The sequence below is a fragment of the Drosophila elegans genome, unplaced genomic scaffold (genome assembly GCF_018152505.1).
Source record: "Drosophila elegans isolate 14027-0461.03 unplaced genomic scaffold, ASM1815250v1 contig_814, whole genome shotgun sequence".
Taxonomy (NCBI): domain Eukaryota; kingdom Metazoa; phylum Arthropoda; class Insecta; order Diptera; family Drosophilidae; genus Drosophila; species Drosophila elegans.
Genome location: NW_024546167.1, coordinates 18,493,717 through 18,521,324, shown reverse-complemented (window position 1 = coordinate 18,521,324; position 27,608 = coordinate 18,493,717). Strand labels below are relative to the sequence as shown.

The following is a 27,608-nucleotide window of genomic DNA, read 5'->3' as shown; positions in this document are numbered from 1 at the left end:
TACCTGTGTTTGGGTGAAAACCACAAACACCGCACTTCAGTGTGGCTGCATGCCAACAGCTGATGTGATATAACCTGACTTTAGTTGCCAATTGGAAACACGAAACACCAAAAAAATGTTACGCAGGGTAAATAAACATCAAATTGTATTAAATTGTTTATTAAAATTATATTATTTTGTTAATTTTAGTTGATTCCAAGTGTGCGTTTAACGCTGCAAGTGCCGAAAGCCACAACAACAGCTGTGAGGAGCACAAGTGGCAGTGTTTATGAACCGGATTATCTGGAGGTGTGATTTTAATTCATTTATTTGTCAATTGTTTTTGGTTTATTGCAAGGTGTTTTATAGTTTCCCTAAAGTAAGACATCCTCTTTGATTCTACAAGCATTTGTTTGTGAGTAAACATATCTGGTTTTAGTTACCAGGTTGTTTTACCATGATATCTCAGATGTTTCCCTGAATTCTTTCAGTTCTCAAAACCCCGTGATAATAGATTGAAAATTAAATTTAATTTAATATTTTTGTAAATTCTCTTGGTTAACCTTTGGCAGATAGTCCCTTACAATCCATATTCCTGGAAGGAATACACAAACCCTATCACTACCTTATAAACTCCATTCTTTTCTCAATTGCAGTCCCTCAAACCGAAATTCCCGCAGTACGACAGCCTGAATGTGCAAATCAAAGGCTACGACTATCCGCAGTTGGAGAGCTACCAGCGGTTCCTGCACGGAGTGGCCGAGTATCTGGACCTGGACGTGTCCGACTGCTATGCCCTGCCGCCGCAGCAGACGCAGGTGCAGCGATTGCGGCCCAACTCCACGGTCATCGAGTCCGAGTACAAGCTGACCACCTACGAGCGCAATTTGCAGCTAAACAACGTGGATGCTCCGGTTTATCCGCAATTCCTGCGACTCGCCCAGGCAGCCCTGCCCGAAGGAGTGAGCTTGAGGGTCCAGGAGCACACCGATGACTGCGAGGAGCGACGCTATGTGCCGGACAAGGAGCTACTGGACCTCAAGGACGAGCTGGAACGCATGGGCGGACCCACCACCTTCAAGAAGAAGTAGGCCGACTTGGCAAACATTATATATTTTTAATAAGTAACCTGTGTGTGTAAAGTGTAGAGAGTAGAGAAAGAGAGAACCTATGAATAAAAACTTTCCTATTTAAAGCTTTGCACTAACTGTGGGACGGCAATGGTTACAAACGAGTGGAAGACGCGGCTCTTAAGCAAGAAATGGTTTCATCTTGGGGATTGCTCTATCAATTGTTACACCACACCGAAGTGCACCACTTTGATGGAGGAGGAGTTGGCGCCCTTACTGCTGCTCTGCTTTTGTTCCTCTTCGCGACGTCGAATTGGTGGTTTGTTCACATCTTCAATATATAAGTTGTATAACACATATAGCATTTAATTGAACATTCAACTTACTTGTGGTGATGGGATTGAAATCCTTTAGATACTCATCGTTGGGATGACAAAGCGGCAAACTGTCAGCCAGTTCCTTTTTAGGATTGGTCAAATGCCGCGCTGCTGGCCTCGAATAACCATTTCTCTTCGGCGGCATAGGCTTCTCCTTGCGAGGAATCTCCTGTTGGATAAATAAGCATTTAAAAACATAGACATTTTGAATTTTAAAGTAGCCTTACCGGCACCACAGCTACTTGAATTGTGTCGGAGAACTTGACTTTGTTCTTTTCTGCCGTTTGTGACTTGGCAGTCGGCGTGGCTGCCTCTCCGTTCGTGGGAGCTGGATTGGCCGGATTGGACAATATCGATGCCGTTGGCTTCTTCAGCAGCAGGCGCTTCTGGAAGTCCTCATTGGACACAGAGGTCAGCATGGCGGGTATGTTGCCAGAGACAAGCGGATGCTGGTAGAACTTGGGCTGATATTGTGCCGCTGCTGCTGCTGCTGCTGCTGCTGCTGGTAAAGGCGATGTTGGCATTGCGTTGAATTGACCAAGTTGGTGGGTGCCTTGATCCGAATTGTTTGGGGGCTGGAGACGAGGCAGTGGACTGCTGGGCATGGGGAGACCCACCGTCTGATCGGGCACATCCTGGGACCACACGTTACCTGTAGATACAGAAATTTGAGAGACATAAATAACTTAGACAGCTACTTGTAGTAATAGACAGTAGGACAGTAAATAATAAATACAATTAAAATTAATTATAGTCTAGTTTTCTTACCATTTGAGTTTGAGCTTTTTACAGGCGCTTGCTGTAGATGGTTGCTTTTCAGGGAGAGATTCGCCAATGAAGTAGTTGGTGGTGCTATCGAAACTTTTGGCAAAGGCGGCCTCAACTCCGGTTTGGGTATGTTGATCTTGATCATCTCTGCATTGAAAACCTTCGACTTGAACGAGGGCAGCGGTGGCACATAGTTCTTCAGGACCTGCTGCGGCTGCACTGGCTTCAATCCTGTTGCTAATCCTGATCCTGATCCTGCTCCCTGACCTCGCAATAAATCCGAGCAGGTGGACAGCGAACAGGCCGACTCGGAGCGGAGGTCGCAGGTCAGGCTAAGATTGCCATTGGCACGGTCTTCCTCATGAATTATGGCAGCTGCCTGACTGAAGGCCACCTGGGAAAATTCGCCCAGGCTAGAGATGCACTTGGTTAGATTGTACAGGTCCATGAAAATGTCATAGTCGGCCACATCCTGGGCAATTTCAAGGGCCTCGGCGAAAAGGTTTTTGCTAGCGATAAACAAATAAATTAGTATTTATTTAGAGATATATAGGTAACCTTAGCTTACCGCAGCAGAAAGAAACAAAAGCGACGTTTCAGATCGTACACCTGATCGCTGAACTCATCCTTTGTCTCCTCGGAAAGCGTGTGGGCAAAAGTCTTCAAGGCTCTGGCCATCAGTTCGATGCGAGGTCTTCGCTGATCGCCGCCAAAGAACACATAGTTGGCTATCTTGTGCAGCGTGATTAGACACATGGCTCCGTACGTTTCCCAGTTCAAGGCGGCCAGGACATTCACGGCCCTGTCCGGCTGCTGCAATCGCAGATACTTATCCGCAATTACATCGGCTGTGAGGCCGGAATTGTGTATATCGCCGCGCATTCCCGTGCCGCCAAAGATGCGCATGCAGGCCAGTGGTCCCTGCTCGTAGATCAGCAAAAGCAGGCAGTCCGTCTGCGCATAGGTGTGCTTAAAGGTGGCCAAATCGGGCTTCCGGCTGAAGGCCACACTCAGCAGCGTTGGCTGGGCCACAAAGTAGTGGGAGAGGTCCAGGAGACTCCCGGGCGTCACACTCTCGCTGACCAGCTGATGGCCAATGGTGGCCAGGGCCAGATCGAAGCACTGCAGCACCGAACGCTCGTTGGCCACACACAGCATGGCGGAGTCGCAGTGCCAGGCACACTGATTGGGCACAATCTCAATTTGGTTGGCGTACTTCGTCGACTGCTGCACCAGATCATGCAGGCAGATATTCCGATCTATGCTGCCCAAGAAGAGCTTCTCCTGGTCGGGACTGAAGGCAAACGAGCAGATCTGTGCCCCCATCGGTATCGAGGTAATGGCAGTGCGTTGCATTTTCCCAGCTGCCAGTTCGTAGGAGCAGATCTCGGCACTTATGTCGCCCTTGCGGGACACCTTCTGCTCCAATGTGATGATCTGGCTTTCACTGCTCCGCAAAAAGTCCACGCACAGTGGGTCGTTTTCCGACCAGCAATAGGCAATCGATTCCAGCTGCAAACTAAGCAAAGAGATTAAAACGGGGGGTTAAAAAAGACATTTAAATTCTACAATTAAATAGTTAAAATAGTAGATTACATACAAAATGTATCAGGACAGAAAAATAGTAATACATTAAAATAAATAATTGTTTTTCAGATATTTTATTCTTGCATATCTAAAAATTCTTTTTTTATCTATTTAATAAAATTAAAAATATACATTACAAAATATTGAAAATTAAACGGTTGTTGTCAATATACAAAAAAAATCGTTAATCTTGAATTGTAGATAGAACATTACTTTTTAAAACAACAAAATACATTAAAGGAATTAACAAAAAAAAATATAAATACTATTCAAAAGTCAATTAAGTCAAATAAAATAAAATTTCTACCATTTTAATTTTTAGAATACTATTCAAAAGTCAATTAAAATAATACAACATTTTCTTTCTTTTAATTTATACAATGATATTGTTTTAATACTGTGCAATGGCCCAAAAAACATAAAACAACAAAATACACCACATTTTTGCAGATAATATAATAATATTATATAATAATTTTTCATGTTGACATTATTGTACATTCTTCTTTTTTTCAGTGTGTACAAAGCTTACCCCTTAATCTTGAAGACATGTATGTTGGCTCGATCCTGATCCCTGATCGTTGGCCTCCAGGGGTACACTTCGTTCTGCGAGGACTGCGTCCAGACCACGAACAGATCGAAGCTGCCGTTGACTGTGAGGTGGCGGGATAGCTTGCGTTCCGTGGCGCCCGGTATGATCACGTGGAAGATGCGCGGATCCATATTGGCGATCTTCTCCGGCCCCTGGGATCGCGCATTCGGCCGCTGCAGATGCACCACCGTCAGCTGGTTGGTATTGTAGGCCAAGACGATGTGGGAACGGGTGAAAAAAGCTAGTGACGACGACGACAACGACAACGACGACGACGAGCACAAGACAACACAACACAAGACAAGACCAACAACGAACAAAAAAGAGACACAAGCGACAAAGCTGAATGAGTGCCTCGAACAAAACATGGAAAGCTAGCGGGGATTGGCGATGGGGATTGGGGGATCTTGGGGGATCTGAGGTGCGGAGGTTCGGAGGTTCGCATATTTACAGGCAACAAAACAAGCAAGCAGATTAATTAAAAATTACAATAATTGCATGCCCCTGCATGTGTGCGTGCGGCTGTGTTGGTGTGGGAAAGTGCAAATCAAGTCGCACTTGTTGCCAATGCAAATTTCTCCATAACTGCACAAGCAGCGCTCTGAAGTGCAAGGCCAAAATGCAGTGTCTTACTATATACTATATACATATAAATAGCTAAATACCCTGAAGTACAAATTGGGCTGATTAGTTAGTGATAGATAGATAGTCTTTGGAATTGTTTTCGAAAGAATTGTGTGGAGAATATGTGCATTTAAATACATATCTCAACATTATCTATTTTAATCTTGGAAAGATTTTTTTTAAGACAAAACATATTAATGAAAACTAAAGAATTTTGTAAATTGATTTTTTTTAAAGAGTGTATATATATATATATATAAAAGACTTTTCTTTTAAATAAACGTCTTTAAAACCTTAAAATGTAATCATCTTGTCTGCCGTTAAGTATTTTAAATAGTCAAAATATTAAAAAAAAGTATAAATAAATGGATTTAAAAAAATAAGTAGTCATTACAAAAAAAGATTTTTTAAAGATTTTTGAATAATTGAAAATAAAAAGTTTTACATGAGAACTTTACAGTTTCTACGTGATTAACACACAAAGTGCTATTAATGATGGTTAAAAAGAACCACTTTAAACTATGCGTGGAGAGCTGATTAAATGTAGCGTGTTAACAAGGTTTTGCAATAAAAGCAGTTCATATTTAAATGAATTCAAACAGTTTTCGAGGCATTTTTTCAAGACAAGAAGGTGAGATTTACATGCTGAAATGATGATTAATGGGGCAAGCTTTAATTATGGGTAGGGTAGACATGAAAAAGGGAAAATAGTGAGCATGTGAGATCTTGATGATCTACTAACCATCTGTGATGATCTCCGAGGCGAGTTTGCCCACCAGATACTTCTCGAAGACCATTCGCAGGATGTCCCCTGTGTAGATGTCCACGCAGATGTGGGCTATCAATCCGTGGGCAAACAGGAGCAGGACCTGCGCCGCATCCTGCCACTCGGAGTGGATGATCCTGTGCTGGCGCAGCAGATCCTCCAGTTTCTTGAGATTGTCCTTCAAGCGTCCGGCTGCCTTTCGACTGCTATTCTTGAGAACGGCCAATCCATTGCGACGCTCCGTGTAGTCCCTTTTGGCCAGAAACGTGAGGTCCTGCTGCTCCTGTTCCTTGTCCCGCTGGCGAAGGTAGCGAAAGGCACCCAGATCCTGGCTCTTGATCCGCACCTCCTCCCGCAACGTCGTCCAAAAGTGCGTCTCGCTGAGCAGCATGATTCCAGGTCATCAAACAGATCACCTCAACTCGATCGCCACTTCGATTTGCATGGCCGCGGAATATGGGTGTCAACTCGATTCTCAATTCTCAATTCTCGATCTCGATTTGTTGGCGTGTTTAGCTGCTCGATTGGCTGCACCAATTGCACTAATTTTTTTAGATCCGGGTTAATTACGCTGCTTTTTAGCTGCTCACTAGCTCACAATCGATTGGGTGCACACACATACGCCACGAAACATAACTTTATTCTTCGCTTTTAGCCTTTTAAAACATTGTTTATGAAAATAAAATCAACTTGTTGCTCAAAACGTCAGAGATGGGTAGCCACACACAATTAGTGGTGGAGAAACATCAATATTTACAGCGATGTAATCGATGTTTAATATCGATATTTTTCCTGCTCTAGTGAGTCGTCACTTGAACTTTGAGAAATGGTCACCTCAAAAAATATAAATTTAAATTGCGCACTTTGAAAGAAGCTAGAAAAGAAAACATATAAAACTTTAGTGTGTTATGGATATTTACCAAAAATAATATACATTTTTGAATAGTTACAAGCAAAGCACTGGCAAATCAAATAATCAATTAAAACTGAAAAGAAAATTAAGCCTCTTGATCGAAAGTATTTGGCGGTTAAACTCACCTCCATATCATATTTGACTTGGGGATGCTTTTGGATCTGCGATAATTACAAGCAAGAAGAGGGTTATAAAAAGGGAGACCCATATAGAACATTTATATTTAAAGATTTCTCAAACTCCAAATGATCAAAAAGCAAATCAAGCAGAATGTGGCGATGATTTATCATGACAAAAATGTGGCTGAAAAACTAATGACAATGTTTAACCCTCGATGAAATCCAAAATGGGAGTGTAAAACAGCAAAAAACATTTTCAACTTACCAAAGCACCATTGATCCTCCCCAAGTAATATCTGTAATTGGAATTCAAAAAGTAAGCTTTAGGCACCAAAAAAAGCTACGTTTAACCTTTTTTGAATCCCAAAACCTTAAAACTTAATTTTAAAAAATGTTTAATTTTTATTTAAGTTATATTCTTGAAGACTTATCTCACATTTTTATCTGTTTTAAGTCAGCTGAGTTAAAAAAATGACTATCAAATATTACTATAAGCCAACAAATCACTTCTTCCCAGAAAAGTATTAACTTGGCAAAATCGTGTTATCTCATCGAAGTTTTTATTAGCGGGGCATTCTGCTACTCAATATTGAACTATGTTCGAGGGTCTGCAGACTGCGTTGTTGATAAGATTAGGATTTTGGTCGGCATTAAAGAGTCAATTCGATCGGCAGAGCCGACGACCGGACACTAAACAATAAACGACTTGGTGTATTTTTAAACAAAAGTGTTGTATTTATTGATTTCACCATCAAATCAGATTGCAATCAATTATTATTCACAGTAGTTTTCTTCGTTCTTTGCTCGTTATCAATGAAATACGTGTTTTTGGGAGGGGGCACACTACGGCTCTCGGCGGAGCTCACTAACTAGCTAGCTAATGGACTAAATAAACAGCAATAATAATAGTAATAATAATAATAATAATATTAATATTCATAATTATAATGGTAGAGTAACTAAAATGTATATCGCATTTGAGGAAACTTAACGGAAACGTAAACGATTACAAATTACGATTACAATTACGTATCGGATCGGTCGTTTCTATATGTATTTATATAGCGGCATTCAACATATTTTCGTGCTTAAAACTAACAAAACTAGGAGAGCCATATTGCAACGCCAGTCGACTCACTTGATCTATTTACAATACACTCTGAGCGAATCAAATTCTATTTACACACTATATCAAAATATCAACCACATTTATACATTCAATATATATATATATAGTGTATTTTTAACTAAATAGCAGCCTTTTCAAATTTTGATAACGTTTTTTTTCTGTTATTTTTTTTTTTATGCGAATCCATTTAACCCAAGTCGTTGTTTGGCCTTCTAAACATCTAAACTCCTTTTAAAGCATTTAGCAAAGTGGGTTTTTCAGTTTTGGATGGTGCATTGCGATCCTTGGTGCGTGTTTGTTTTTTTTTTTTTTTTGCATTATTGGCCAACGTTCAACGTCTAACGTCTTAAGTCTATCGAGTTCGTTTCCATTTCTCAGTTTTGGTGTGACTTAGAAGCTAGTTAACTAAAGAATTTGCGCTCGTTGGTTTGGATCGTCTAAAAAGGGTACAGTATTACAATTAAGTTGCAGCAGTCGCGTCTACATATGCACAGATTGGGTTCCTCCTCCGCCTCCTTTTCGTTTGTTAACTAGGATTCTCTGGACAGGATGACTCTCTAGAAGTCGTAGAACTCGTTGGATTTGTTGTTGAACCGTCGGGTGAGGACATAGACGACCGCCTCATAGGTGGCCATCATGATCGCCGTGTTGGGAATCTGTCGCACCAGCTGCGTGGCCAAGCCTCTGTGGGTCGAACAATAAAAACAGATGGTTGAATTAGTTGAGTAATTACTCGACCACACAGCAGTAATATAATAAAGCAGCCTGCTCGCTATAGTGATAATCAAATTAAGGTAAACAAACAAAAAATATGCGACGCAAAAGAATTAAAATAGACTACACGAATTCGTGGGTGGCGCATTATAATTCATTAGCAATGAGCAAGCAAAAAACTCGGCATCCGTGTTAAATGTTTGTTTCTTATTTAAAATGGGATAGAATATTTTTATAAAGTGTATAGATGTGTTATAAATATACGTTTGGAAAAGGTAGAGAGATTTACTTTAAAAGATTTATAGAACATAAAAACATAGGTTTTATATAAAATAGAATTGTTTATATTGACAAGAGTACTATTATAAGTTGGGTTTTTGGGATCAACAGGGATTTACTTTGTCGAATCAATTAAATGAGGGAAAAACAATCTTATTGTTTAATTTGAATGAGTATTTTGATAAGATATGTGATTCCTGTTTATATACTTGTGATTTCTTTTTAATAGCCTATAAAAGAGGCTTAAATCGACTAATTCAACTGATTAATAGATAGAAGTATCTCTATCTATTGCTTTACTGGGGATTTCTTTTAAATAGCCAATAGAAGTGAAATCCCTTGGCTTAAATGGATTTTGTTGTCAGCGGACTTAATGAAGAATTAATTCATTTCACCCACCTATAGAGTCCTGCTCTGCCCTCCTCCTTCCAAACCGTGTGCAAAGTCTGCCAGAAGGAGTTGTACTTGTTGCCCTCCTCCCGCAGACGAGTGCGAGCCACTTCGTGGGGATAGGCGATGCAGGAGGCGATTGTTTTGGAAACAGCCCCCGCCATCATAAACTCCAGGAAGTCCCGAGAGCCCTTTGTGTCCGTGTGTCGCTGATTTCGCTGCTCCAGCTGTATGACAAATAAATTCCAAATTAGAAGATAAACATAACAAATAAAACTCTTAATAAAATCTTACCAATTTAGACTTGATAAACTCGTAGATGACAAAGTGAACCATGGTCTCGCAGATGCCAAAATAGCTGGCCGTGATGCCCTTGTAGAAGGCAGCGACGCCACCTTGGGCATAGACCCTCTCGATGCACTGCCTCACGGTCATCTGCACCTTGGAGTTGTAGTCCAGCTGCATCCGCGTCTTCACAAACCAAATGGGATTCGTGGCCGTGGAGGAGACGAAGCCAGCACTTGCCGCACTCATAATATGCACCAATGGCGAGTCACGTTCAACAAAGCTGGGGATTAGATTCAATTGTTATTGGGGCACTTGGAAAAATGATTTGCCAGGGGAGTAACAAAAATATTTAGACTATTTCCCTGGCGTATAGTTTATAAAAAGTTTGATCAGTTTGATTTTACTATTTATAATTATAATTTTTAGTAATTCAACTTAAATTATAAAATATGGGGACGACATAATAATCTCTTATGATAAGTTTAATTTTGTTTAGTATACACTGTTGCTTTTTATTTGAAAAGTAAAGAGGGGCTGATTTTCGATTGGAAAAGATTTTCGATTGGAGGAAAGTCAAAGAAATTTAGTAACTACTTAATGCGAAACTTACCCCAAACTGTTGAGCGTGTTCTTGGTTTGTGAGTAGGTGCAGAAGTAAATGGCACGGGATGGGGCCACGCCCACGAGATTCGGACCCAGCCCCTTGAACAGAGCGCGGGGACCCTCGTTCTGAACAATATGTCTAGAAATGAAGTACCCCTATCATATAAATTTCTCTTGGTAAATAAGAAAGTCTCTACTTACCGCAGGCACTGCATGATGCTCATGGATTTGGGGGTTGTGGATGAGATGCCGCAATGTGAAATGGCCATGATCTGCAAGTTCAAAAGACATTTGATTATTAAACCATATTAACTAAGGACGAGGCAATGGAGATGAAGGTATCGAAGATGTTAAACGCTGCTCTTTTGTTTGGGATTTGGGTTTTTAGGGGGCTTGAGCTCAAGCTAGTTAGGATGCAATTGGCAATGGGTAAATTGGTGAAATGGGTAAAATGGGTATGAGAGAATAGGTAAAAAGAATTTGGTACTACCCTACGCACACCCCCAATCACCTGTGGCTGTGATCTGTTACGTAATATCGTTGTGCTTAGCTTACGTCGTTGTTCCGGCCGCAAAAGCTCCGATTGGCCACCGTTCGCCGGTCCGCCGGCATTCTCCGCCAGACGCGATGGCGTCATAAAAGCCGTGGAGCTCTGCAGACGCGTCTTCACCACTTCCAGGGGACATGTGACCACGGCGCCCACTGTGCCAGCCGATCTGGATAGAAGTAAATAAAGTAAAATTTAATAAATAGTGGATTCCATTGGTTATACAGTGGTAAAAATATAAAATATACACGATTTCTTATTAACGCTTTTAACTAATTTAAAGCTAAACATATTTTAAAAATGTCCAAAAAGGGTTTCTTAAAGTGAATAAATTCTGCAACGATGGCAGAAATCTTTAAATGAAATAATTTATTATTTTCAGAGCAAAAAAAAAGGGGAAATAACATGATGAGCAATATATTTTAAAAATGTATCTAAAAATAGTAGCAGCAATTAGAAATACAGTGAAAAAAATTGTATTTGTGACACAGGTAGAATACCTCGCTTTCTAATAACTAAATAAAATCTAACACTGAAATATTTAAATAAAGCAGTCTAAATATTAATTGAATAAATTTATATTTTACATAAAGTGTAATACCCTTTTATTTAATAGGTATACATATCCAACTATTGAATAATTTCATTTAAAATGAACAAAAACATTTGTGTCTAATGTAAAATACCCAACTTATGAGCAACACAGAAATAAATCCCATTTGGCAATTGAGCAGAGTGAACTCGTATTTCTTCGACTTGCGCAATTCCTTGGCTAAAAATGTATTTCCATTCTGTGCTTATAGTATAGCTAACTACTTGAGTAGCATGTTCCAATCCATTTCAATTTTGATTTTAAGTGGTGGGGCATATTTGAGTGAATGCATCGGAAATGAATAGCATTTTCCCAATGCAACGCAAGGGTTGTGGTTAAGAAAATCAAGGGATGAGAGGCGTTGTCCATCAAGTAGCCAAAGCAAATTATAGAACATTTTCTATTTCGTTTCATTACAAATTCCAAGTGCATGTAAGGCAAGGTCAGAGATGATTGTTTACTGAATTGTGAAATAGCTAAAGCAGATGCAAATTGAAAATAAGTGTGAAGAATAAAATTGGCCACTGTTAGTCATCGGGAAACTTTATGACGGTTATATCAAGAAAACTAAATGACGAGGGAAAAAAATACCGCCTATATTTTGGTATATCATTAAGATACCTAATTTCAAGTTCATAACCCAGCCAACTTAACCTTAACTTAAAGTTTGTAGTAGATTAAAAATGTATTTACACCTACGCTAAAAAGTGCCCCCAAAAACTAATTATACACGACCTTTCCCAAAAGCCAACACACTGATTACCTCTATCAATACAAACAGCACAAGCGAACTTTGTTATCTAGGAGTGTGTTTGCAAAAGCATAACTCGTGATCGCAAACTTGTAAATTGGCAGTTGGCAACCGAGGGAATCGAGAAAATTAAATTATTATAATCGATGGCAATAAACTCACGTAAAGAAAACGAAAGGTTATGCAACAAAGGGAACAAAGTAGCGGAAAATGGGAAAGAAAAGTCGGGGAAAAGTTTGATCGATTGCAAATAGTCTAGTGACAGTCACGAATGTCTCTCCCTTAATCCTAGACGAAAATAACAAAATTTAATCAACTGGGAATGCTTTTGCCTACGCTCTCCTATATATTTCGCAAATCTGGTGAGTCTATGGTGAGGCTATGGAGAACCGGTCCAAACTGGTTGAGAATTGACCCGGCTTTATTTGCGATAACCTTTGATGCTGCCTGCCAGCGGATGAATTGCAATGACCGGACAAAAGCAGCCTCCGCTTATCAGTCGCATTCACATTAGGTCCGCCTATCAGTGGGCCACGTCCATTAGAATATATATAGCTCTTATATGGTTGCGCGATCCGCATCGAATCTGGTATGCAACTATGACATAATTGCCCCGGAACCTTTGCTTAATTAACGCCACCATATGCTCTCTTTTGGTAATCAAACTTAATCACATTTAATCGAATGCATTAACGGGAAGCTCAACTATTGAGTTTCAATTAGCATCTGCCTGTGGCACATCACGCGAAAATAAAGCAAACTGCGCGCCAGACGAACAGAAAGTTATTTACACAGACAATTGGACAAACAATCCAAGGATAAGTCGGAACTCAGTGTAACAGTTGACTGACTTGGGAATGAGGTGATTAATGGGTTCCACAGCCTGATTAGAGGTGATATATTGACGATTGAAGTGTGATAAATGACAGTTACAAATTAATTGTTAGCTCAAATGTTGCAATGAAAGCATCAGCATTAAAATAATTACAATTTATAATTAAATATAATTTTTTTGTTACTTATACTGCTTGACGTTCTTAACTTAAGGTTGTTGTAATCATTAAATCATCATCTATCAGGTAATAGATTTGTCGTATATTACTATTTTAAATATATTAAGTGAGACAATTGAAGTGTAATGCATTTTCAGATAACCTAATTTGATAAAAATACTTTGTAACTAATAATAATTATAGCTTCAAATATTTAAAGCTCATTGTTTGATATGCCATTCATTTAGAGCAAACAACTTTGCATTTAATTTTTCCCAGCAATAAATTAAAACCCAAAAGGCAAGTCATGCTCCTGAGCCAAGATTAAAACCAATCCAAACTAGATTTCATTTAAAACAAATCCATTCTGTGTAAATATTATTCGAGCAAACATAATGTATTTCTTTTTAAGCCAGCAGCAATTTCTGCTGCTCATGTGAGAAACATGTGAAATTCTCAATTAACGTTTGCATGTGCAGCCAAGTAAGTACATTCAGACCGATCCGCACAGATTCACATAGCTATATCTATATACACAGCTATTCCCGATCGATGGCCTTTGGCGACGCATGTGTGAAATTCGTGCGATTTGCAACCGGTTAATGTGCGATTTATCTGTTCTTTGACATTGTCTCGGTTTCCTTTCTTGCCCGTAAAAAACACACGCGTTGCCCAGATAAGAGCGGAAATTTTGGACTCCGTAGACACCGTCTATGGGGCATTAAAAAAAAATGAAAACACATGTTTTTGCTGTGATAATTTCCATGAGCAATGCGTCAGCCTCTGCTGGGGTGACTTTTGTCCAGCTGCTTGAAGAAAACTTCCCCCGAACACCTCAAATTCAAATGGCTGATAACAAAGTCTTGGCGGGGAGACTTTCGTTATCAAAATACCAAAAGTGTATAGCACGCATATTTCAATGGCTTTTTGCGTTTCGCAGACTTAAGTTCCCATCTTATCAATGCCGTTTTTTTATTTTCACGTTTTTTTTCGGTTTCTTTTAGCTTCTTTTTTAGATTACGAAATCTATGGAAAGTTTTCAATGTTATTGTTTATGGGTCAAAAGGAATCGAAGGTTAAAAAAGAGGACTATAATTAATTTTGATTTTAAACATTTCAGATTATTAAAAATCGTATTATTTTCGAATAAAACTTAGCACGCGACCTTCTATATTTTCTCTGCCTTTTCTTATATCTCACAGTTTAGTATATATTTTGTTTATATCTACCAATATGAATTAGTGTCTAGATCAGGAGCATAATAAAACTGGCGCCCTTGACACAATTTTAGCTTTGCCAAGTGATTCAAAAATGAAAACATATAAATTTTTAAATATAGAAATAAAACTTTTAAAAAATAGTATTTTCCCTATTTTAATGTACCTCTTTTACCGGAAAACACCTTCCGTTTAGTTATGACTTTTTTAGTGGCCATTAGCGAGGTTCAAATAAGTTTCTTATTTGCATAACAAATTGTTAAAATATGCGTACGTGCATAGAGACACGAATAATACAAATAAAAAGTCAAAAGCTGAGACAAAATTTTCGATATTTTGGCCTGGTCAAGCAAGAAAACAACCTATTGAAAAAGTAAACAAATCACAGCTGATGGAAAAGTTTTGGCCTTAAAGTTTAAACTCAAAGAGAAAACACAATACTTAGCTATAAATAACTGGCAGACAAGGAATTGCAATGGGTTTATTTCCAACCTGCAACTTGAGTGACATTGTTTGTTTAGCCATATAGCCCCTGTAATATCCCCTCCTTTGCAAAAAACACCTTGGTAGCTGCCGTTTGTTGCAATCTATTCGCCTTCAACTGAGTCAGTGTGCCAGAAAAAGTTTATTTGCCCGGTCTGTTGTGTAGTTGAAAAACCAAAACAAATTCGAATTCGCTTGCCAAGCTCAATTTAGAATTGTTTCTAGACAAATAACAGCAAAATATGTGGGAAAAAACACAATGCAAAATACAGTATACAGCTTGGCTAGAGAAATGTGCAATACGGTGTGCCAAATCGAAAAGTTATAGGGAATAGATCTCAGCTGTCTGAACCAATTTCGCAATTGGTACTAATTGCCGATTGTCAGGGTAAACGTTTATATATTATATCTTATAATTTTTAAATGTCAGAAAAGTAGAGCCATATTTAGATATGTTCAACTGAGATAGGTACTAATTGCCGATCTTAAAGGTAAGATAAAATATATTATAATTTTCTAATGTTAGAAAAGATTTGAACATAAAAAAAAAATTATGAATGAAATACTTTTTTTTAAGAGAACCCCTACAAATTGCACTATTTTAATCTAAATACAACATAATAAAATAGATTATATAAAGGAACAAAATTTCTCATAATTTAAAAATGTAATTTAAATAGCATTATTTCCAAAGGGAACTAATTTGCTGTGTTCTCTACATTCCTGATATTTTCTGCTTATGTAAGACCCCCCTTTTGGAGGCTTTTGATGCTTGATTAGATGGATGTGGCTTAATTGTTTGCTTTGCCGACTTATTTATAGCGATAACAATGTGTGCAGGCAAGGTTGTTTTTTAGTTTTTTTTATTATTATTTCCAACGTGTAGTAACACGAGATACCCCAGAACTAACGACAACTAGAAGGCGTTCTACGACGACATACTGGGGTATTAAGACAGCTCAAGTTGCAACGTGCACTTCTTTCCTCCCACTTTTCCCCCACAGTAAAGGTATATAGTACGCATATATGTAAACAACTCACATAGATACGGATATACTTGGGTGGAGGGAAGTCTTACGACAATTTGTGCACATTGAGACTGCATTGTTGTCGGACTTTTTTTCCCCCCCTTTTCTTGCTGTTGATAAGTGGGCTTAAGCTGCCGGCCGGCAAATTGCCCAGTGACTTGATTGCTGAAAGTTTTAGGGGGTGTTGAATTGACATTCTGTAGATATCATATATTAGAGGGCGAGCTTTTTTAGAAGGTTTTTAGAAGGCCTCTGCCAAGATAAATTTAATCAAAGTTAATCAAATAGTAGGGATTTAATACAAATCATTATTAAAGAAAAGCTCTAACATTTCGGTCTTCAAATCAAAAAGTCAAACCAGTTTTATTCGAAATATAGTTTATGGTTAACATATACTTTATATAAGTCCCCTCTAAAAAATCTCACGAAAATTTTTAATTATTCAAAGACGTTAGCTTAAATTCGCAAGTTATTAAAGATTTCTTTGGCAGGGGACAGTTGGAAAATTAAAATTACAAGTTTAAAAATATATAGGAGCCTATAACTGCATTGGAAAAACTCTAAAGTCCCCTAAGTAATGTTTTTCGAATAATACATCAAGTAGTATGAATAGAGCTTAAAAAAATTGCACAAAATTAAGCAACAACAACACCTAAGCTAAGCTTTTGAAAACGCCGGAAAACAGGCCCTCCATTTGAGTGTAACCCCATTTAAATTTACATTTCCCGAAATACCAGGGGCTCGACTTTCCGATTCTTTATCTGAATTTCCCCCTCCTCTCACACAAAAACCGGTTCGTCAGAGTAACTAATGTGCCGGCAAGTGTGTGTGTAGGGTGCAGGTAAAACAAAAATAAATTCAGATGCGACGGGTCTAAAAATAGCCCCCATAAAAGCAACAATAAAAGTAATAAAGGAAACAACAACAAAATAATTGAAGCTTGTCAAGCGTATTGAAAAAGCCAATTGGACATTGGCTGGGAAATGAACCGAGAAAATGGAGAAAAAAATAAAGAAAGAAAGGGACAAAACCACCGATTCGCTTTGTTTATTTATGTTTGTTTGTTGCAAGACGTTTTATTTATTTATATTTTTACTTATTTCGTTTATCTCCGTTGTGATTTCGCCAGCTGTCGTTCCCGTATAATAAATTATAACAAAAAAAACACGTGAACAGAGCGTGTTTCCTGAAGAGCAAGTTGTTGTTGTTGTTTTTTACGGCTCTTTTCGGCCTTTCTTTTTTCTGTTTTTTTTTTTTTTTTGGCAATGGCGCCAAAAATGTTCAATTCACATTAAAGTGAACTAAAATCTAATCGCAATTGCGACGTTTTCGCCTCGAATTCACTACTAAATCGCTGGCAAACTGGTTTTGCTTTAATGGCATGACCTGCGATAAGACGCAATAGCGAAAAAGTATAGAATTTAATAGGTTTTTTACTTACCCGCCGGCAATTAAATGAATGAAAGTGTCTGCTGTGTTTTGGGCCATGTTTAACTGTTAATCGTAATTCCACTCTTATTACTATTTGTTAGATTTAATTAAATAACTTGGTTGTAATTAACACGCACTTGATTTTATTTTTTCGATTTTGGTTGAAAAGCAAACACGAGTTATGTATTTATTTTAAGGCACGTTGTGGGCGTGGGGAAGAGGGGGGATGGCGGCCCCAGGAGGAGGGGCTCTTAACCCGCTAACGACACTCTCCTCTTAACCCTTATCCTTCCCACTTTCTTTTGTCCTTTACAATTATTTTTTTAGTTTCTCAAAGAGAACTTTGGTGTTGTGATTTGTCCCCTACTTTTTTTGGCAATGAGTTATGCAACTGCAGTCGAAAATTCACTGATAAGCGTTATCTTAAATAAAAGGTATTATGGGCACGGCGCCTAGTCCATCGGGCACAGATTGGATATAGTCAATCGCCGATCTTTAACGTTTTGTTGAATATCAACTTTAGCTTAAGTTCGAATTCGGCCTTTTGTAGTTTTAGCGAGGCGCAGCGAAAACACGTCCGAACGGCGAAAAAATAGTTTTGGTACCGCAACTGCTTGTGAACCAAACTATTTATTTATTATGCTTCCGTGATTTAATTTTTTCGATTTTTTCGACGGCGCGACTTGATGTGTTATTTTCTTGCTCCTTTCTTTCTCTTTCTCCTTCTTTACTTTCTTCTTCTTTACTTTATCTAGAGGTGGAGAAACTTCGATGCCAAAATCGATTGTTCAAAATATCGGTCCTATCGATGTTTGGCAGGGACTATTGATGATTATCCATCCCAAACGGAGAATATCTCTCTCTTTCTGTTTGTTCGACGTTTCGCTAACATTTCGCTGTTAGTTTGACGTTTAGCTAACATTTAGTGGTTAGTTTCTCGCCTAGAGGTGGAGAAACATTCGATTTGTCAATCGATGTTTTCACAATATCGGTCTTATCGATGTTTAACAGAGATTATCAATGCCAATCCGTCTCTAACGATATTTGATTGCCACTGTTAACTTCTCACTCCAGTTCTTGCATACCTGCTGTTATTTAACATCACTCATGTAAAAAATATAACCAATGTTGTTTAATTCTAATTAGACATCTTGTACAAAAATTATTTCGTGCTTTTGAGGTATTTATACTCACCACAACAAAATGTATTTATTTTTAATGTAGATGGATCTATTTTACACGGTTTGTACGATCCATCTGGTAACGCCACATTCTGCATTAAAATTTAAAAAACCATTGAAATGGGTTTTATTATTTTTATTTGTATTTTTCACATCAACTAACAAATTGAATATTTGTACGCATTCTCCGTGTGTGTAGTATTATGTTTACTGTTTTTCCAGTGGGATCTCGACTACTGAACACCGTGTACTCGATGTAAATAATTTCAACGGTTTTTTCTGCTTAAATTCTATGTCTCAACAATAATTTAGTAACCATTTCTGAAGTGAATAACTGTGTGTGTAACTGTGTCTTTTGTTGTGTTGGCTGTGTGTAGATCAATATATAAATTTAAAACAATTACAGCGACAACATTAAAGATATTCCAAGCTGTTGAAGTTTGTTTTTTTTTTTTTTTGTGTTTTATAAATAATGATTAGATCATGGTTTAACATTAATAATAATGTCTAATTACGAAGCATAGAGACAGCAAACGGTTTTTGGTAATTTAAATCTGATTCGTTTGTGCGCCAGACACAAATTCCGAAAGTAAAGGGTTGTTGACGAACACGTGCACCGCCGCCTCCTTTGTTTTTATTTTGGATCTTCCCCCTCGTCCAGCTCCAATCTCTCTCCTCTCCAAGATCCAGATCTCAAATCAGATGGGGGTTGGTGGTTGGCTGGTGGTGTGGTTGGAATTAAGAAGTGTCCTTGCTGCGCTTACTGCGGCTTCCGGAAGGACTTGCCGGCGAACTTGACGCCGGCGCCGATCTCCTCCTCGATGCGCAGGATCTGGTTGTACTTGGCCAGACGCTCCGAGCGGCACGGGGCACCGGTCTTGATCTGGCCAGTGGACAGACCCACGACCAGGTCGCCGATGAACGAGTCCTCGGTCTCGCCGGAACGGTGAGAGACCATGGTGCCCCAGCCGTTCTTCTTGGCCAGCAGATGGGCGGCAATCGACTCGGTGACGGTGCCGATCTGGTTGACCTTCAGTAGCAGGCAGTTGCAGGCCTTCTTCTCCACGGCGGTGGCAATGCGCTTGGGATTGGTCACCGTCAGATCGTCGCCCACAATCTGGATGGTGGTGGAGCCGGTCAGGTTGGTCCAGGCCTCCCAGTGGTCCTGATCGAACGGATCCTCGATGGAGACAATGGGGAAGTCCTTGATGAACTCCTGATACATGTTGGCCAACTTGTCGGCCGGCAGCCACTGCGACTTGTCGCTCTTCTCGTTCTTGAAGTCCAGATCGTACTGGCCATCCTTGTAGAACTCGGAGGCAGCCACATCCATGCCGATCTCGATCTTGCCGGTGTAGCCGGCCTTGGCAATGGCATCGGTGATCAGGCAGAGGGCCTCCTTGTTCGACTGAATGTTGGGGGCGAAGCCACCCTCATCGCCCACGGCGGTGGCGTCCAGACCGAACTTGGCCTTGATCACGTTCTTCAGGTGGTGGTACACCTCGGAGCCCATCTTCATGGCCTCGGTGAAGGTGGTGGCGCCGGTGGGCAGGATCATGAACTCCTGCATGGCCAGCTTGTTGCCGGCATGGCTGCCGCCGTTGATCACATTGAAGGCGGGCACCGGCAGGATGATCTCCTTGTTGCCAGCCAGATCGGCAATGTGTTTGTACAGCGGCACACTCTTCTTGGCCGCTCCAGCCTTGGCCACGGCCAGCGAAACACCCAGAATGGCATTGGCTCCGAACTTGCTCTTGTTCTCGGTGCCGTCCAGCTTCAGCATGAAGTTGTCGATCGCCGCCTGGTCGACCACATCCAGATTGGCCTTGATCAGCTCGGGTCCCAGCGTGTCGTTGACATGGCCCACAGCCTTCAGCACCGACTTGCCGTGGTAGTTGGCCTTGTCGTTGTCGCGCAGCTCCAGAGCCTCGTGGACGCCGGTGGAGGCACCAGAGGGCACGGCGGCACGGAACAGTCCCAGGTCGGTGGTCAGGTCGACCTCCACGGTGGGGTTGCCACGGGAGTCGAAGATCTGACGGGCCTTGATCGCTTTGATGGTCATCTCGTTGCTGGCACTGCAAAAACCAAAGTTCACAAATAAAGTAAATTAGCAACGATTATCTATTGTTTTAATCTAGGCATGGTTTCAAGAAAAACACAAACAGCTAACCGCAGATAAGGGCATTCAAAATTGGCACTGGTTGTACTCCAGAATATTCCCGAAATTCCAGCCATTTTTGATCTTAATAACCACTTAATTATTACGATATTCCTTAATTAATCGTAATAAGACTACTATGTTAGGAAATTTAATAAGGGAACTTGGTTCATCTCAATTAAAAATTTTTATTTAAAATAATAATGAAACATCCAAAAAATGTTGAAATAATTGTAAAAAGTTAGTAGGAAATTACAAATTCATACGAATCCTATTTATTTCGACTAAACTATTATTTTAAAATGTTATTTTGCCCAAAAAGTTTGTTTTACATTTACAAATATTTTTTTTTCATACTCAAATAGTATTTGTAAACTATATTTATTATATTTAAACGAATTTGTTCGTAAAATAAAGAGATGTAACAATCAAAGTTTAATTTTGAAATTTGTAAAGTATATGTGCATAATTTTCAAATGATAGGTAAACAACCCTAAAAGGATGCAACTAAATAATAAAACTGATAAAAAATGTTTTATTTATAACCAATTTATTTTCACACAAAATTAATATTTGTTCAAAACAGCTATTACAACATCCATATTCGGATACTATTACAGGTAAATTGGTGAACTGTTAAATTAAAATAACAATAAATAAATTAAAAAATTAAATTTTACATAAAATAGGCTTTAAATTGTTTGTTATACAAAGTATTATTGTAAATAATCTGAATTAAGATAGCTTGCAATATGTATGACGAGTGGTGTAACAAAATTTACTGCCGTCTTTTGAGTGACTTTCTCCATGGAATTTTCTGGCAAAGTCTCACCTCTTGTTTCTATATTTAATTTGTCTTCAGATTTCAATTAATTATTTCTAAAATTATTTAAAGTCACTGACACCCGCGGCATTTCCTGCAAACGAAAATAAAACCGCTTTTCCGTCGTCTCAGTGGGAGAGTTTTTTTTCAGTTTTCTCTCGGCGAACAACCGAATGACCTCTAAGCTGCTTTTAAAGGTCAAACCCAAAGTGAGGCAAACTGCAAAGCCGGAATAAGTGCAAATGTTGCGAAAAAACGAAAGTATTTATTTTTATTTTCGATATGACAATTAGTTGTCGACTGATATTATTTGTTTTGTGCAATTACATTGATTGGAAATGTCGCAGAAATGGCCCCACTTGAAAATTTGCACAGCACAAAATTTGTTAGATAATCGCAAAGAAATTAGAGGTAAGAAAGTGTTCAATTTTAAAGGTTTTAATTAGGGTTAATCAAACTGCACTTTCCAGATAAAAAAATTAAATATTTTACTAAGCTGGAGCCATGCACACACACTCAATTCACACTGATACATACCAAGTACTTTTACTGAACTGCTGAAAATTAAATCCAGATGAGAGCTGGCTGGCTGCTAATTTGCTTCTGAAAGCGACTGAAATCGCTGAGAAAACGCTCGCCGATTTTTCGCTGCCCGTTCGCGATGATAGAATTTTGGGGAGAGCGCGGAGCGTCCGAATCTGCGCCATTGTGTTGAACTTGGGGAGCGGCTGCGAGAACTGCAAAAAATATCGATTAAATCAAAAATATATTTATATATATATTTTTTTTTAATAAATAATAGAATCTTAATATGGTGAAATACAATAAGTTTTTCAGTTAATAAATCTTTTTTTTAAATGGTATGAACAAATATAAAAGAAGGATTCTAGAATCTGAAAATGGTGAAATGTCATTATTATGTGAGATTAATTAAAGTCCTTTCAAAATGTAATGAAAAAATATAAAAAAAAGGATATTTTCAAGAATCTGCAAATGGTGAAATGACATAATATTTTAGGTTAACAAAGATCTTTCAAAATTTAAAGATAAAAAATTAGGTGTTTAAGAATCAGAAAATTTTAATTTCTATCTAAACCTGAATTTGGATTTTTTAAGACATTAAAACTATTTAATTACAAAAAATAAAAGTTTCATCGATATCTTTAGTAGATAACCCACCTCTATGGTGAGAGTGGGCGAGAGAGCTACTTACTTTTACTCTCCTTAATATGTATGCGTTTCCAGGTGCTCGCCGGTTTTTATTGTGATTGTGGGGGTGCGTTTTCCCTTAGTTGTTGTATTTATTGGAATATTTCCTATATTTTTTTGGGGAAAAGTGACCTTCGCACAAGGTTAGAGGCATTGGCATCCACATACAACCGTGGATTGCATGTCTAACTAAAAGAGAGCAAGAAATTATGAGAAAGTTAATTGTCAATTAAAGCATAAACAATCAAATGACGGGAAAGGAGAAATACTGAAAGTCCATGTTAATACATCCTATGTAGGTTTCTGGACACTCGGTCATTCAAAGTCACATACTTTGTGTTATTCAAGCTTTTTTAGCTGCCATAAATTAGAGGAAACAAATGCAAAGGCGGTTTTAACAAAACGTACGATTGTGTTTATAGCAGCACATCTGATGTGGATACAATTGTATATATGTACATATGTTAGTTGGTATCCCATCCCTCCCACTCAATGTTGAAACTTATAAATTCGAATAATCTCGGTTAATGATAAATTAAATTCAAAAACCATAACATATTTGTTTAATTTTTGAATAAACCTGATATTAATAAAATTAGTTAAGCCCTAAAATAAATAAAGGATTTGACTAGTTTACATTTAACAATTGATCTTATGCCAAAAATATGTTTTCACTTTTACTTTTAAAATAAATTATAGACAGTTTTTTAAATAATAAACATCCAAAGATAAAGGTCGCAAACTTAAAATTTTAAATTGGTTATTTATTAACGTTTAAAAACTTATTAAAGTGTAAGGTTTACAGAAGCAAACCAACTGTTGGCCAACATATGTAAAATCAAGCTGTTAACTGCAAGCTGCCAGGGCTACCAAAGGACAGTGTTGGCTAACTTCTCAACTTCGCATATGTTTTGAACGAACACACGCGGATTTTTTGTTTGGATTGGAGTTCTCTTAAAACTCGGAAAATGACTTCAACCAGCACAATAGTGATGCCCGGAGATCGGATAGCGGCCATTGAGGAGTTGGCCAAGAGCAAGCGTGTGATTTTGGGACCAGGACTGCGGCGACAGGACGAAACAGTGGTGGCCAGCAAGGCGGGACCGCTGCGTCACAAGGAACCCTCTACTTTTTGGGTGGACAACTACCAAAGGCGATATATTCCCGCTCGCGGAGATCTAGTCCTTGGCATAGTGCGTTCCAAGGCGGGAGATCTGTACCGGGTGGACATCGGAGCAGCGGACACGGCATCCATCTCCTATCTAGCCTTCGAGGCGGCCACCAAAAAGAATCGTCCGGATTTGAATCCCGGCGATCTGATCTACGCCAGAGTTTTGAATGCCAGTGCGGACATAGAACCGGAATTGATTTGCGTCAATTCCGTGGGCAAACGTGGCAAACTGGGCCTCCTCGCCGAGGGATTCTTCTTCAAGTGCAGCCTGAATCTGGGCAGGATGCTCCTCAGGGAAAACTGCCCTGTCCTGGCGGCTCTGACCCGGGAATTGCCCTACGAGATTGCCATCGGCGTCAACGGGAGAATCTGGCTGAAGGCCCATTCCCTGCGAGAAACCATCGCCCTGGCCAATGCCATTGTGGCCCTGGAGCAAGCGGGCTACACGGAAATCGACAAGATCTGCGACAATCTGGGCGACTTCCTGCAGGCTTAGGACTTAATTCTTAGTTTACTTACATTGTATATTAAAAGAAACTTAAAGCTACCAAAATGTTTAGGTTGATTTTTATATGCGAGTGTTGGCGCAAAGGTGGAGTGTTGGGTAGACTCAATTCGTTTACGTAAATAAAACTATCAGTGATGAGCAAACAAAACAGCTTTTAGTCGTAATGCGACTATATATATCTCCATGTTCTATATGTAACATATTACTTTTTAATGCAATTCAAAAGATTGTTTTATGATTGATTCTTGTAAAGAAAGCAATAAGGAAGTTAATAAACATTGTATAAGTAAAAAGAATTTTAAACGATTTCTTTTAAGATTTGTAGGTTTTTAACTGAGCAGGTTAGTAATATGGAATAGGCAGTATCTTAAACTCTAAACTGTACCAATTAAGAGAAGGGAGAAATGGGTCTAGCATAAAACAATCTATTATTACTAAATCTAGGATATTGTTTGCAGTTAAAAAGTCTGCTTGAAATAAAAATGTGTTTAAATCTAAAAATAGGGTACATAAATATTGAAATTTAAAAATATGTAGGTACTTTAAAAATCTCAAATAAATTTCAGATGGCAGTGGTTTAGTAGTTGGTGATTACTTACCTACTCCACAGTCACTGCGCCATCTCTGATGCTCAGCAACAGCTGATCGGAGGAACCCACTTTTCGGAGATTTTTCTGATAGGCGAGAACCCGCTTTCAGTGTCTTCCGTTGCGGCAGAGGATAAAGATTTCTCCGACCGAGCCAGAGCCTAGTCCAAATCCGAATCGAGATGTCCTTCCTGGAGTTTCTGCTGCTCCTGTTGGTGGTCTACTACGTGGGCTATGTGCTCCTCTGGATCCTGCTCGACTGCAATGTGGCCCTGTGGTACAAGTCCCGCTTCGGAGTCTCCTTGTCGTCGATGCGCGGCCAGGTGGTTTGGATAACAGGTGCCTCGAGTGGAATTGGCCGAGCATTGGCGCACAGTCTGGCCAAACATGGCGTGAAACTGGTGCTAAGTGCACGCAGGGTGGAACAGCTGGAGGAGGTGCAAGAGGAGTGTCTGGCTGCGGCCAAGGGACTACTGGCCACCAAGGATGTCCTGGTCGTACCCATGGACATGCTGGATATAGATGAGCATGGAACGCATTTGAACACGGTGCTCAATCACTTCCATCGACTGGATGTCCTCGTGAACAATGCCGGCAGATCGCAGCGAGCCAGTTGGACCGAAATCGAGATCGAGGTGGATCGGGAGCTCTTCGAACTGGACGTCTTCGCCGTGGTCCATCTCAGCCGCCTGGTGGTTCGCTACTACGTGGAGCAGAACGGTGGCAGAGGTCACATCGCCGCCACATCCAGCATAGCTGGCTTCAGTCCGGTGCCATTCTCGGCCACCTATTGTGCCGCCAAGCATGCTCTGAACGCCTATCTGCTTTCCCTGAAGGTGGAAATGCGCAAGCTGGACATCAGCATCTTTGCCCCGGGACCCATTGCCACGGACTTCCTGCAGGAGGCCTTCACGGGATCACAGGGCGGAAAAGTGGGCATGAGTACGGCCAATCAGAAACGCATGACTGCCCAGAGATGTGGCGACCTATTCGCCGTGGCCTTGGCCAATAAGATGGATCTCACCTGGTGTGGTCTATTTCCGGTCAATCTATTGGCCTACTGCGCCAGGAATCCCACGTTGACCAAGATACTGGGTCAGTTCATGACCGAGAAGACGCTGAACAAGATTCGCGAGGGTAAACTATGAGAAGATCTCTCGTTCTAAGCCCTCTCCCTCCTCTTACTCCGCCAAGTGGTTCTCAGTCAACTTTTATACTATTGTACAATGTTTAACTATGTAAAAAAGTGTATAAATATGTACACAAGATTAAGTTGAGTGTGCGTTTTGATTGCGATAACCTGGGCGGGCACAGTGGTATTGAAAATTGTGGTAAGTTGATAATGAAATATTTGTTCTGCTAATCTTGGGTTAAACAAATCTAAAGCTTAATCTGCTGAATTCTAGAATGATCATATTGATCATTTTCTAATCTATTTAAACAGCTCAACTCATTAAAAAGTTATTATAAACCAATAATTTATAGTTATGAGAACTAGTTTAACTGCTTTAACATATTAATGTTCTTGTAAATTGAAGGTAACGACTTAATTATTTACACGTTCTACCCATTAACAATATATGTCTTTTTAACGACACTGCTGCAATTTACTTTTCTTTATCGTATATTTATCTAGCAAAGTAAACCTAATCTTTTCCTAACGCTGCCTTGACATGAGCGGGTATCTTGACCCTTTTCCGCTTCGCCTTGGTTATGGCGGTCTGTTCCACCCCCTTGAGTGTTGGTTTAGCCTTCTCCTTTTTACTCTTTTTGCAGGACAAGGGATTGGGGTTCTTGGGTCCTTTGGCTTTCTTGGGTTTGACAGTAGTTTCAGCTGGCTTTAGTCCCTGTTTCTCCTTCATGTAGTCGATTCTCTCGACCTGCTTGCCCAGCATTAAGTTCTTGGCGCGTCTTTGTACCCACTTTTTGGATGCTTTCGAGGGGGCTTCCAAGACGGGCGTGGCTTTGTGCAGGTACAGTAGACAACGACCGGGAATCTTGCGAAGACTCTCCTGCAGCAGACGATCCTGCGAGGCCACTATATAGCGATTGTCCTTGGTCTGCAAAAAAATAGGTTGAGGTATTAAGTAAGGTGCTTCAGAATTTGCAATTCTAATTCCGTATTTTAGCCATTATTTACCATAGTTTTAATGCATTCTGCGGCAGCCACTGGTTTTCCCTCGTGTCCGCATTTGTGGACATGGAACCGCTTGACAATGGACGTGGCTCCAGTTAGAGGACCTCCCAAGGATTCCGCCTCCAGGATAACACACTGGGTGGTCAGTAGCTTAACGCCGCATTGAAAGTACTTCCTGATCTGCTCATCTATGCCAATTTTTTGCTAAAAATAAAACAATTCTTTAGAAATCAACTAGTTTTGTTGTGGTAAAAAACCCACCTGTAGCGCTGCCTGGCAAAAGGTGGCATCAATAAGCACCTGATAGGGTTCCCGGTAGTCAAAATTGGTGGCAAAAAACACCAACGTTTTGTGGGACTTCTTAAATCGAGATATTTTCATGATAATTTGTTATATTTACTAGATTTCCGAATAAAAACAAAAACAGCGTGCCAGGGCAGTGTTGTATAGCGTCAAAGCTCAGCTGTTTTTAGTTAACAGCTCGAGTGCGCCTAACAGCACTATTAAGCTAACAGAGTGCCGTTATGCCAATTCAAAATACAACAAATTTAACATTTGGCGCCCTTTCAGAGAATGCATTTTCAACCCTCTTAAA

At 39.6% G+C, this 27,608-nt stretch overlaps 7 protein-coding genes across 10 annotated transcripts; 3 read left to right on the top strand and 4 right to left on the bottom strand.

The window, feature by feature from the left end:
• The first annotated feature begins 27 nt into the window (after positions 1–27).
• On the top strand, positions 28–1,174 carry LOC108147970 (39S ribosomal protein L48, mitochondrial). Its single transcript, XM_017274770.2, has 3 exons — positions 28–127; positions 190–288; positions 636–1,174. The coding sequence occupies exons 1-3, from the start codon at positions 116–118 to the stop codon at positions 1,068–1,070; spliced, it is 546 nt and encodes a 181-aa protein (XP_017130259.1). The 5' UTR covers positions 28–115; the 3' UTR covers positions 1,071–1,174.
• Positions 1,077–6,500, bottom strand: LOC108147967 (WD repeat-containing and planar cell polarity effector protein fritz). 2 transcript variants are annotated; one of them, XM_017274765.2, is made up of 7 exons: positions 5,740–6,500; positions 4,314–4,614; positions 2,763–3,713; positions 2,195–2,703; positions 1,654–2,078; positions 1,436–1,595; positions 1,077–1,380 (listed from the first exon to the last, which is right to left on the bottom strand). In XM_017274765.2, exons 1-7 carry the CDS (start codon positions 6,152–6,154, stop codon positions 1,274–1,276), a joined length of 2,868 nt encoding a protein of 955 aa, XP_017130254.1. In that variant the 5' UTR covers positions 6,155–6,500; the 3' UTR covers positions 1,077–1,273. The 2 variants fall into 2 exon arrangements, with proteins under 2 accessions (XP_017130254.1, XP_017130255.1); XM_017274766.2 differs by having other exon boundaries at positions 4,314–4,546; positions 5,740–5,851.
• Positions 6,501–7,507: 1,007 nt separating this feature from the next.
• LOC108147986 (mitochondrial carrier protein Rim2) lies at positions 7,508–17,994 on the bottom strand. 3 transcript variants are annotated; one of them, XM_017274796.2, is made up of 7 exons: positions 17,250–17,994; positions 10,689–10,914; positions 10,400–10,470; positions 10,206–10,337; positions 9,602–9,875; positions 9,317–9,534; positions 7,508–8,608 (listed from the first exon to the last, which is right to left on the bottom strand). In XM_017274796.2, the coding sequence occupies exons 1-7, from the start codon at positions 17,294–17,296 to the stop codon at positions 8,482–8,484; spliced, it is 1,095 nt and encodes a 364-aa protein (XP_017130285.1). In that variant the 5' UTR covers positions 17,297–17,994; the 3' UTR covers positions 7,508–8,481. The 3 variants fall into 3 exon arrangements, with proteins under 3 accessions (XP_017130285.1, XP_017130286.1, XP_017130287.1); XM_017274797.2 differs by having other exon boundaries at positions 10,710–10,914; XM_017274798.2 differs by lacking the exon at positions 17,250–17,994 and having other exon boundaries at positions 10,754–10,909.
• A 547-nt stretch (positions 17,995–18,541) lies between these two features.
• LOC108147941 (enolase) lies at positions 18,542–22,068 on the bottom strand. The gene is made up of 2 exons (XM_017274726.2): positions 21,939–22,068; positions 18,542–20,495 (listed from the first exon to the last, which is right to left on the bottom strand). The coding sequence occupies exon 2, from the start codon at positions 20,480–20,482 to the stop codon at positions 19,181–19,183; it is 1,302 nt and encodes a 433-aa protein (XP_017130215.1). The 5' UTR covers positions 20,483–20,495; positions 21,939–22,068; the 3' UTR covers positions 18,542–19,180.
• A 1,404-nt stretch (positions 22,069–23,472) lies between these two features.
• On the top strand, positions 23,473–24,585 carry LOC108147945 (exosome complex component RRP40). The gene has a single exon (XM_017274729.2). The coding sequence runs from the start codon at positions 23,579–23,581 to the stop codon at positions 24,275–24,277; it is 699 nt and encodes a 232-aa protein (XP_017130218.1). The 5' UTR covers positions 23,473–23,578; the 3' UTR covers positions 24,278–24,585.
• Positions 24,586–24,960: 375 nt separating this feature from the next.
• LOC108147942 (dehydrogenase/reductase SDR family member 7) lies at positions 24,961–26,148 on the top strand. The gene has a single exon (XM_017274727.2). It carries the CDS (start codon positions 25,059–25,061, stop codon positions 26,022–26,024), a length of 966 nt encoding a protein of 321 aa, XP_017130216.1. The 5' UTR covers positions 24,961–25,058; the 3' UTR covers positions 26,025–26,148.
• A 334-nt stretch (positions 26,149–26,482) lies between these two features.
• On the bottom strand, positions 26,483–27,471 carry LOC108147943 (rRNA-processing protein UTP23 homolog). Its single transcript, XM_017274728.2, has 3 exons — positions 27,275–27,471; positions 27,017–27,217; positions 26,483–26,936 (listed from the first exon to the last, which is right to left on the bottom strand). Exons 1-3 carry the CDS (start codon positions 27,392–27,394, stop codon positions 26,523–26,525), a joined length of 735 nt encoding a protein of 244 aa, XP_017130217.1. The 5' UTR covers positions 27,395–27,471; the 3' UTR covers positions 26,483–26,522.
• Positions 27,472–27,608: the final 137 nt, after the last annotated feature.

What these genes read in the sequence shown, in the direction of transcription:
- LOC108147970 (XM_017274770.2), top strand. An exon ending in ATGAACCGGATTATCTGGAG is followed by an intron (nt 289 to 635) that starts GTGTGATTTTAA and finishes TCTCAATTGCAG; the next exon opens with TCCCTCAAACCGAAATTCCC.
- LOC108147967 (XM_017274765.2), bottom strand. Translation starts at nt 6,154, where the DNA reads ATGCTGCTCAGCGAGACGCACTTTTGGACGACGTTGCGGGAGGAGGTG. An exon ending in CATGTCTTCAAGATTAAGGG is followed by an intron (nt 3,714 to 4,313) that starts GTAAGCTTTGTA and finishes CTCTTTGCTTAG; the next exon opens with TTTGCAGCTGGAATCGATTG. An exon ending in TTTTGTTTCTTTCTGCTGCG is followed by an intron (nt 2,704 to 2,762) that starts GTAAGCTAAGGT and finishes GTTTATCGCTAG; the next exon opens with CAAAAACCTTTTCGCCGAGG.
- LOC108147986 (XM_017274796.2), bottom strand. Translation starts at nt 17,296, where the DNA reads ATGGCCCAAAACACAGCAGACACTTTCATTCATTTAATTGCCGGCGG. An exon ending in ATTCATTTAATTGCCGGCGG is followed by an intron (nt 10,915 to 17,249) that starts GTAAGTAAAAAA and finishes ACTTCTATCCAG; the next exon opens with ATCGGCTGGCACAGTGGGCG. An exon ending in GGCAGAGCAGGACTCTATAG is followed by an intron (nt 8,609 to 9,316) that starts GTGGGTGAAATG and finishes TTCGACCCACAG; the next exon opens with AGGCTTGGCCACGCAGCTGG.
- LOC108147941 (XM_017274726.2), bottom strand. Translation starts at nt 20,482, where the DNA reads ATGACCATCAAAGCGATCAAGGCCCGTCAGATCTTCGACTCCCGTGGC.
- LOC108147945 (XM_017274729.2), top strand. Translation starts at nt 23,579, where the DNA reads ATGACTTCAACCAGCACAATAGTGATGCCCGGAGATCGGATAGCGGCC.
- LOC108147942 (XM_017274727.2), top strand. Translation starts at nt 25,059, where the DNA reads ATGTCCTTCCTGGAGTTTCTGCTGCTCCTGTTGGTGGTCTACTACGTG.
- LOC108147943 (XM_017274728.2), bottom strand. Translation starts at nt 27,394, where the DNA reads ATGAAAATATCTCGATTTAAGAAGTCCCACAAAACGTTGGTGTTTTTT. An exon ending in TTTGCCAGGCAGCGCTACAG is followed by an intron (nt 27,218 to 27,274) that starts GTGGGTTTTTTA and finishes TTTTATTTTTAG; the next exon opens with CAAAAAATTGGCATAGATGA. An exon ending in CAGAATGCATTAAAACTATG is followed by an intron (nt 26,937 to 27,016) that starts GTAAATAATGGC and finishes ATTTTTTTGCAG; the next exon opens with ACCAAGGACAATCGCTATAT.